At 30.4% G+C, this 10416-nt stretch overlaps 1 protein-coding gene across 1 annotated transcript; it reads right to left on the minus strand.

Annotated features, from left to right (window-relative positions):
- Positions 1 to 6218: 6218 nt before the first annotated feature.
- LOC107795737 (transcription factor HHO3) lies at positions 6219 to 8839 on the minus strand. Its single transcript, XM_016618413.2, has 5 exons — positions 8570 to 8839; positions 8127 to 8455; positions 7749 to 8022; positions 7576 to 7652; positions 6219 to 6820 (listed from the first exon to the last, which is right to left on the minus strand). The coding sequence occupies exons 1-5, from the start codon at positions 8709 to 8711 to the stop codon at positions 6440 to 6442; spliced, it is 1203 nt and encodes a 400-aa protein (XP_016473899.1). The 5' UTR covers positions 8712 to 8839; the 3' UTR covers positions 6219 to 6439.
- Between the last annotated feature and the right edge of the window lie 1577 nt (positions 8840 to 10416).

The following is a 10416-nucleotide window of genomic DNA, read 5'->3' on the forward strand; positions in this document are numbered from 1 at the left end:
CTTCATCGATCTACTCCACTCCGAGTAGTTTTCCGTTCCAATCAGCAATTGTGGTACTAGTGCCACACCTAGCGAATCTGACGGATGCACATATGGTGGATCATTACAATCAAGTTGATGAGAACTTGCATGCGAGGTTCATGTTGTGTTCTGAGGTGTATCAATCACCATTTTCAGGTTTTAGTGAGAATTTGGTACAAAGTTTAGCAGTAGAAGAGATTTGAATGAGAAATTGGGGAAATTGAATTGGAGAAGAGGAAAAATCAGATCTGAGCCTCCTACGAGACTGTCGACACCGATCGTTGTGAGCCTAGCTCTGATACCATGTTAAAATCAGAGTTACGACAGCCATTGATGCAGTGGAAGCTCGTCTGTAAAGAAAGAGAAAAGGATAGCTAAGAGAGAAAGAGAAAAGTAGTTGAACAAAGAGATATTTTGGAATTTTTTGTTTTTTATTATCTGTGTAAAATGTACAGTCATATACAAATATATAATCTCAGTCTAAAAACTATCTTCTAACGGACTTTCCTCCTATTGTGATAATCACCTAACTAATCCACTAACAGACATTTCTTCTAGAGGAGTACTATCACAATTACATGATGTACAACTATGTATTTCAACAAGTGATTTTAATATAATATGTTTTTTGAGCAATTAAATTATTATTTTTGACTGCGAAAAAAACTTACATTTGTCACAAAATTCCATCGTCTGTCGTGAAAAACATTGCATATTATGCTAATGCCAAAATCATTAATGGAAAAGGGCTAAAGATACATGCTATTATAAATTTAGCTTGTTTGGTCAAGTTTCTTTTTGGTCAAAAAATTTGATGACAAGAATGTATTTATATTCAACTAAGTCTATAGTTATATACCGTGTCATCCTTTGATGCATGATATGTTCTTCTGTATTACAAAAGCCAGATTGTGTTGTTAATTGTTTTCATCAAAACTTAATCTTAATCTACATATAATTGGAGAAGTTCATCTTAAACACATCAATCACAATTGGAAAAATCTATTACATATATATATTTTTATGCGAACGCCGTATAGATCTAGTAATATGGATAAGCTTCCAATCAAAAGACGTCTTTTTTTCATTGAATTTATTCATAACCAAATAAGCCAAAGGAATTTTGAGTTTAGCTTAGTAGCGTTTATTTATTTATTTTTTGAATAAATCATAAAAGTGCTTTTCAACCAAATGCTTTTAAACTAAAATAATCAAAAGGAGCCATTTTCCAAGAATGTGGTGTATAAATTCAGATCGTAACGATCCAAATCAAAGAAATTGATGGGGTTGCACTTTTTATTCTCACAACTTCGAATTAGCTATTTGTTGTACTATTTCCTTAAAGGGAGGAAGAACTCGAAATTTGATTTATGCATTTATTTAAAGTTTTAATAGCAATTTTAAGGCTCCAGCTGGTTTAGCTAAGCAAATCAAAGGCATCTAAAATCCTATCACAAGTAGCAAACTGTCCCTATGTAGATCCCTTTGAAAATTGAGGGGAAGCAAATCGCAAAAATAGCTGTATAGAGTCGCCTTGATGAGATATATTTGGTTAAAATATGATATGTAATAAGAATTTTTATATTAGACATTAGTTGTATTTGGTTATACGTCACGAGTTCGAGTCGTATAACCAACCACTAATGTTTACGGTAGGGTAGACTATCTACATCATACCCCTTGAGATGCCACTCTTTTCCGAATCTTGCGGAAATGCGAGATACTTTGTTCACTAGCTCTTTTTTTACGCTAAAATATTCTTTAAACTTTCACTTTTTTCACGCTATGTCAACGCATATGAAATTACGTTTAAAAGACGTGTGATAATAAACAATCGTATTGAAAAGTAAAAGAGACCACAAATAATAAAAGAAGGAAAGGATAATATATTTTACGAGATCAATTAAACAACTTACTAATCCACGTGTTCAATCACAACGTCTATCGTTCCCAAGTACGAGAAATGTCCTAAAATTGACAATTGAATTCTCACAACATACTAACAAAGGACAATTATGTTGTATATGTAGTTCTAAGAGAATGGCAAAGGACATTTGGCTTTTGCATTTATCGAAAGGCCATATTTATAATTTAGCAGCCCCCACCTTCTCATTTTCGTTAGTCTATCTTTTGTGCAATCTAGTCTAGGTAATAAATGACACTATAGTCGTGGCTTGTCGTCCAAAGTTTTAAGTATTATGTACATACATAGAATAAAGAATTGCGTCCATTTATAGTTAGGGTTATTAAAATACTTTAATATGCTGTGGTTCTATAACTCCTAGGTCGTCTTAGAAAATTTGGAAACATCACATGCCGATATGGTTCGACCTTGTTTGCCCATGTTGGCCCTCTTGATCTAACCTTTTTATTATATTAGAAAACAAGAAATGTAGGGTTTAATAAAGTTCAAGTAGCAAACAAGGGATCAATTCAATTTGAAGTTAGGATTTTATGTTTTTATAAATAGAAGTGGGTGAAAAGTCGGATCCATAATATTAACTTGATAATAACTTTAACCTTTAAAATCTTATCATTGAACTCCAATTTATCTAAAATTTGATTTTATTTTCTTTACAAAAATGTTCCACTCAAAATACCATATCAAATATATATATATATATATATATATATATATATATATATATATATATATATATATATATATATATATATATATATATATATATCTTATGCTTTTCTAGGGAATTTTACACGATTAGCAAGTTAGATTCACTGTTTATTTTTTCTAGCAGGTATACATATAATAGACACTGATTATACAAATATTATATATGTATTATACATCCACCAACTATTGTTAGTTTAAACGGTTGAGTGGACGTCTATTTGAGTTAATTATTCTTGTTAATTATATTTGGGGGAAAAAGCAATAGCAACAGCTACACCTCACTCCCAAATAAGTTGGGGTCGGCTTTACGAATTTCCGGTGCAATACTTTAAAATTAATTATCAAAATAAGTGATGGATTTACTGAGGTCGAGTTAATATTTAGGTTATATACACTATCAATATATATATAACTTAAATTAATGTTAAAAATATTTTAGTCAAAATCGCAAATGGTGGTGATTGACAGAAAAAGCCAATAAACTCATGTTTGGACTGTATGAATAGCCAATAATACTACAATAGCAGAGAGAAAAAGGCCAATAGAATCTTGGACAAGGTAAGATTCTCAAGTATCAGAATATCTTTTTCTTGGACATTGAAGATAAGCTAAACAAATAAGGGAATATACTTGACCAATGAAATAGAAATGATACCTAACATGCATGAGGGACAAGACCTTATTAATTAACATAATTATAATTGACCTAGTTAAATAACTAATAAAAATCCAACTTAGCAGTAAATAGAATAATAATATCCATTATATATGCATATTCTTCCAATGCCTAGGAATATTCGAATTGCCAGGAACCGTCGTTATCGTACACCACTATACACTCATTATATATCTATTTGTTTTTCTTTTTATCTTTCTTCACAAATGGATCTAACCAATTGGTGGGAGTTTTTTGTTTTCCAATTGGTTTTATTTTCGTTATTATCTTGGCTAGTTGGCTTCTTTAATGGATAATATTTGGTTGATGTTGCAAAACATTATTTAAAGTTGAAGTTAAAAAAGAGTATTTGAAAGCAGAGACGAATGAGAGTTGTTATATACGTATCCTGATATGTGTTTAAAAATCAATAAATAAGTATAAATAATAAATTTTGAACCAAATAAATTATATGAGTCGTGATAGAATTTCAAACTTTTATGCAAGAGCCGACAGCAATGAGGACAATCGTAGTATATAACCATTGTATTCATCAAATAATTAAAGAATAAAATGGCAAATATTCTTTTCAAGAAAATCACCACAAGATTTGGTTCAAGTCCTCTCTTCCAGATGATATTATTTTAGCTATCGCAATTCTTTATTCTATGTATGTACACAATACTTAAAACTAATGACAATTAGGTCTCTTTGTCTTCAAGTGAGGTAGGAACTATAATCGACGAAAGGTGGTTAGTCGAATATTTTCATAGAAAAATTATATTGGGTATATAAGTTAAATATTACTTTTTATTCATATATATTAAATCTTAAATATCCTTAGCGAAAATTTTGAATTCGTCGCTGAAGATATAATCATATGAAAATTCTTTATTTTCTATGAAACCCCCTCTCCTAACACCACCACCAACAACAAAAACAATTCAGTGTAATCCTACGAGTGAGGTCTGGGGAGGGTAAGATGTACGCAGCCTTACCCCTACCCTGAAAGAACAGAGAAATTGTTTCTGATAGACCCTCAGCTAACCCTCTCCTAAAACCAAAAATAAATAAATCTAAAGTTCATTTCTTTTGCGTATATGTAGCTTTTCGACAATATGATAAGTAGGGTTGTACATGGATCGGGTTGGTTCGAATTTTTTAATTACCAAAACAAACCAATAAAAGTCGGATTTTTTAATCTCGATTTTTCTCGGGTTTTTTGGGTTTTTCGGTTTTTTTTTTCATAAAGTCTTCATAGCACAAAACGTAAAATTTGTGCACCAAATATTTCTTTAATCCTAGTAAGACAGAAATATATAAGATATTTTTCAATAAAATAACATAAATAGGAGATGAGTCATGACATTGTACTAAAATATTCAACAATAAAGATAATAAAATTACATAAAATAAATATTGTTAATAAGCCATAATGAAAACAAATAATTTAAAATCATGACTAATAAGTACTATTATTTACATGACTAACCACTAAAAGAAAAATAAGTTATATATTTTATCTAAACCATGAAAAAACTAAAAAATAGATATCCAACACTATTTTCATCCATAGTACAATTGAATTGAATGTCTTTTATTAGCATTAGTATTGATTTGATTTTGGTTTAGGATTTATTTGAGTTACTAACATTTATGGACTATAAAACTTATTGGAGCATCCAAAAATTATAAGCTCAAGCTTGAAATAATACGTTAAAAGATAAAATTATAAAAAGCTTAAGAAATATTTATAAACTACACTACCATAAATATTTTTATGTATTAAATATATTTAAAACTTCTATACATATAATGTCGGGTTGATTTGGTTTCGATTTGACTTTTTTTAGTTAAAACCAAACCAAACTAAATATAGTCGGATATTTTTTTCCAACACCAAACCAAATCAAACCAAATCATAATCGAATTTTTTTCTCGAATTATCGGGTTAGTGCGATTTTTCATTTTTATTTGTACATCCTAATGATAAGAAACGCTAGGAAAAGCATGTGATAAGAGATGAGTCAGACAAAGAGGAAGAGTAACTTCTACGCCAAATAAAATTTCCCAAAAATTTCCATGAGATCTTCTACCTTTGTGACACATTATAATATGAATTAATAGTAGAAGATTTGCTCAAAAGTCAAGGCTTTTAAATTAATTTTATCTTGTATTTCTTTGGTTGGAAAGGGTCGAGGGTTTCGTTCCTTTTTTGTCAATTAAGCTGGTACAGTTGCACTACAACTAGAGTAATTAATAAGAAATATATATTATGAGGCAAAAAAGTGGATTCCAAAATCTAGAATAATTTAATCTCTAGGCAATGACTTTGATACTTACCTAACTACATTATCTTCATTTACTATTATCATGCTACAGGAATCCAAACTTCTTTGCTACTGTTATTATTTACAAAGTGAACTTGAAATGTAGTTTTATCAAGAAAAGTGGAATAATTAATCCCGACTAATTCCGGGATTAGTTATCCCGAGATTGTAGTGTTATTTTTATCCTTATAAAAGAGTGGAATAGCAATCCCGAAATAACTAATCACGAGATCATTAATTATGTGATAACTTGTTCAAAACAAACGACCCCTTAATAAAAAGCAGAAGTTATAATAGTAAAATAAAATAGATTACCTACGTAAACCAACAGATAAATGTCACATATTTTGTATATATTTTTTTAAACATTATCAGTATATAAAGGCTAAACTCTTTCTTATAAACCTTTCATTACGAGAAATTGTGTAATACTTGAAAATTCTCATGCTTCAATAAAATGGCTAAAGAAGAATCAGATTTTACGAAATCAAGCTAAATACGAATGAAAATGATATTGCTATAAAGAAAAGAACAACTCAGCTTAAGTTAAATGCCTTATTATTGATCTAATATTCCAGATTTCAATAATCCAAAACAATGGGAACCCACCATATTATTCAAAATCTGTCACTGTCAAATTGCGTCTAAGATCCTCAAAAGATATCACAGAAAATATAAAAGAATAAATACGACAAGTTTTCTAAAGACCGAAAAATAACTCTATATGACTCTATTTTATAATAGTAGAAAGGAACAAAAATATATTACAAGAACCGAAGTTTACAAAAATTTCTACACTTTTCAGTAAACTGGTGAAGCAGTGGTGGTATGTGTAGAAGAAGAAGTCGCCGGAGAATTAGAATGTACGCCGCCGCCATCACTATGGCTGCCGCTGCCGTGCTCGGAGGAGCGCGACGGCTTGTTATTGTGCTGCCTTTGTTTTAGGGTTCCACCTGATACATCATGGATGGGACCCTTTGGCAAGGTGGCTATGGGTGCATAAATTCCATTAGAATTGGCAACTCCCGATGCTTCGCCGGAAGCTGATGGTGCTGCGGCGGCCATCGCGGCGTATTCGGGCGGAGGAACCCATATTCCTCCGACTACCACGAATTGTGGTGGTTGTTGGTTGTTGTTGTGAATTGATGAAGGGCTAGGTCTTCTTGTGTGCAATCGATATTTCTGTAACATAGGCAAAATATGATATTTAGGCCAGGTTTGACATCTTGGAACAATTATGTAAAGATAAAATGATGAAATTGTAACGAAAAATTAGTTATTATTATTCTAATATTTATTATAAAATTTACATTAATTAACTTATAACTAATTTGATTGTGCGAATATTTTTAGTCCTACCGATTGTATTCAATATTGTTTGATAGGCATAAAAATATGTTGTAATTTATTCAGCTTAATTTCGACTTACTACTACATAACTTGGAAAAATGTATCATTATTGGAACTCTGCTTAGATCATATATATTGCTCGATGTGGTATCCACAAAAAAATAAATAGTACAAACAATTGTAGAAAGCTTGCGTATATTTTACTAAATTCAAATAGCTTTTTGTTTTTAAGCTCAGCTAACGATTTACAGCAACAGTTACCAAATTTAACCAAAAGCAAAAGTCAAGGTGTAGATTTTATTTTATAAAAATATATAAATTATTATTTAGTTTTGAAATGAAAAAAGAATTCATTGAAAGTAAAAGTGTAGTTATCCAAAAATCTGAGTATATCCAAATAATCCAAAGCAGCCCGTACTAGAATTTATTAATTGGACCTTAATTCAAATTTGCACTACCAAACAAAAAATAATATGGCACTTTCCCAATTTTTGCTACATCAAAGTTTATCATGTTTCACGTTTGCCAAAGCAAAAGGGATTAATACTTTTTGAAAAAGAAAGGAGCCAAAAAATTATAAAACAAACCTGTAAATGACTTTTAACTTCATCATTAGTAAGTCCATCCACCTTCATTAGTTCCCTAATTTGTTTTGGCGTAGCAACTGCAAATAATTTTCAAGAAAAATCACCATCATTAGTACAAACAAATATTAATTAATTAAACGTAAAACGAATTACTATTTTTTTTTAATTATTACCATGAGAACCGCCAAGTTGTTGTAGGGCTTGTAAAAACCTTCTATGTAATTCAGGAGACCAACACCTCCTTTGTTTTCTTTTTTCATCTTTCTCTTCTTTTTTACTTCCACTGCCGGTCTCCGCCGTGGAACTAGCTGCCGCCGCTGAAACAACGGCTGAGGTCGGTGGTTCGATGGCGGCGGGAGCACTTTTCTCTTTCTTGAATGGATGAAAAGCTCCACCACTTCCATTTTTCTTCACCTCCACCACTGCCACCTTCTTAGGTTTTAATTCCTATAATAATCCCACAAAAAATAAAAATAAGAACTTAGATAACAAAAATTAAAGACTAAAATAGTAAGTACAAAATTTAGAAAGGAAAAAAAAAATTATATTACCTCTTTTGGGGTAGGATCTGGGGTTGGATTATTATTCCAGAGCTGAACAGATCTAAGCCAATCAGATTTTTTACAACTTTTGTCACTGTTCTTGTTATCCTTAGAACAACTTGTATCACTAATATTATACGTCTTTGATTTATGAGATTCACGTTCATCTTCATCTTCTTCTTCATTTTCATGAGAAAATGTTCTTTTTAATGGAATAAATTCTTCTAAAATAGGAACATCACTAGATGTATGTTCCTCAGAACATTCAACATCAGATTGTGCATTAAGGTTGTACTCAGTTGTCGTACCAGATAATTGTTGCTTGTATGTGTCAATAGCTGTTCAAACAAAAAAAAAAAAAAAAAAAAATTCACAAACAATGAATAAAATGGACAAATTAAAGAAATGGGGTTTTGTTATTTTGCTTGAAATAAATAGTGTTAGTTACGTACCTTGAGTTACAAGCTCAAGACAAAGAGGAAGTTCTCTTGAGAAAACTTGAATCTTGTTACGTTCTTCTTCTAAAGCATCAATATATTGTTGGCATCTTTGCATTTTCTCTGTGTAATTATTTTCATGGTTATTGATCATCATATTTGGGAAGGAAAAGAAAAGAAAAGTTTCTTTGAGTTTTCCAGCTTTTGTGATATGATTGACCTAAGGGAGAAAGTATGAAACTCTTTTTTTAGGCTAAGGCTAATGTGGGAAGAGAAATGAGGGGACCAAGAGGCATTTAAATGAGGAAGATTATTTGTTTTGTCTAAGCATAGAGAGATCCGGAATGATAATTTAGAATAAAGGTATCTAAGTAGAATCACAAAAGGGAATAAACTTGGTTCACTAGAAAAAATATATAAAACCCTTATAATGGTTTGAGGCATATATTCCCCCAAGAATTTAGTTTAATGGTAAAAGCATAACGCAGGTAGATGCATATTACAAATTCAAACTATCACAGAATAAAAAATTGATAATTTAGTGTAAGAAATTACAGATTAATTACCACCGCACTTTGAACCATGCCACTAGCTTTTGAAATTTTTTCGAATATCATAAAAAAAATTAGTGTATATATATACAACATATACATAGGCAGAGCTAGTGTTTAGGTACAGGTTCGGTCGAATTAAGTTATATTAGTTCGGATCTTATATTTGTCTATGTATAAGTTATTAATTTAACACTCAGGATCGTTTGGTAGGATGTATTAAAAAAAATAATATATGTATTAACTTTGGTGTTATTAATCCGTTATTTGTTATTGTTGTTTTCACCAATATATAACTAAAACTTGTATTAGTTATATATCATATTCATTATTATTTTTGTACATAGAAAATCATAGCATTAACAATCATAATTTTTATTACATGAATAAACATGTATAAAGACAAAATTGTCCTTTCAAAACCTTTAATACATCAAACTAAACGGTCAATGAAAAATAATTCCAACATAACTAATCTTATCGTAACTAATCTTAACATTAATAATATATTATATTCAATATTATTCTTATATACGCTACCAAAAGACTCCTCAATAATTTAAAAGAATTAAAATCTCAATTTTATATGCTTTAAATCCGGATTTAGCCTCAATATATGATATCTTTTCAAAAAAGAAGAAAACAAAATGATTAATTCGTTTTTAGAAAGGTAGTGGGGTGGGGTGCGTGAGGGGTCGAGGTCGGGGCGTCGCGTACTAAACGAATCTTTGATGAGTTAGGTTTGTTTTTAGGCAGAGAGAAAAAGAGAGGTAAGTATTCTGTGAATATTCGAAAGAGTGATTCTTATTATAGTGTGGGCTGGCATTGACGTAACACATTACTATCAGATAAAGATAAGATCAAAGACTTCACTGTCTTTTCTTTTAATATTTTGCTCTTTTGTCCTCCTAGTTTAAAGGCATTCATTTAAGATACCTCTTTTCTCACTTGGTGCATCAATGAATATGAATGTTGCATCCACTTTTTTCTGCTTGAATTATAGACCTACTTTAATAATCATGTAAATATACATATATACATATTTGCCCTTGAGCGCTTCGGTGAATAACAGCATGGGCAAATCACTCTGCTGCGGCGAGCAAACTGATGTTAAGTTTTCATACTCATTATTACAATGTATTAGTGAGTGCAATAGTATTTTGTACTTTAGTTAATATCAATATTAGATTACTATAAGATTATAAGTAAAATCTATTGAATCTCATAATGTAATTCTTTCAAAATGTATGTTTATTCGTATATAACTTATCACATTTTTTTAGGTTCTTAAACTTTGGTTTATTTTATTTT

Source organism: Nicotiana tabacum, chromosome 24 (assembly GCF_000715075.1).
Source record: "Nicotiana tabacum cultivar K326 chromosome 24, ASM71507v2, whole genome shotgun sequence".
Lineage (NCBI taxonomy): Eukaryota > Viridiplantae > Streptophyta > Magnoliopsida > Solanales > Solanaceae > Nicotiana > Nicotiana tabacum.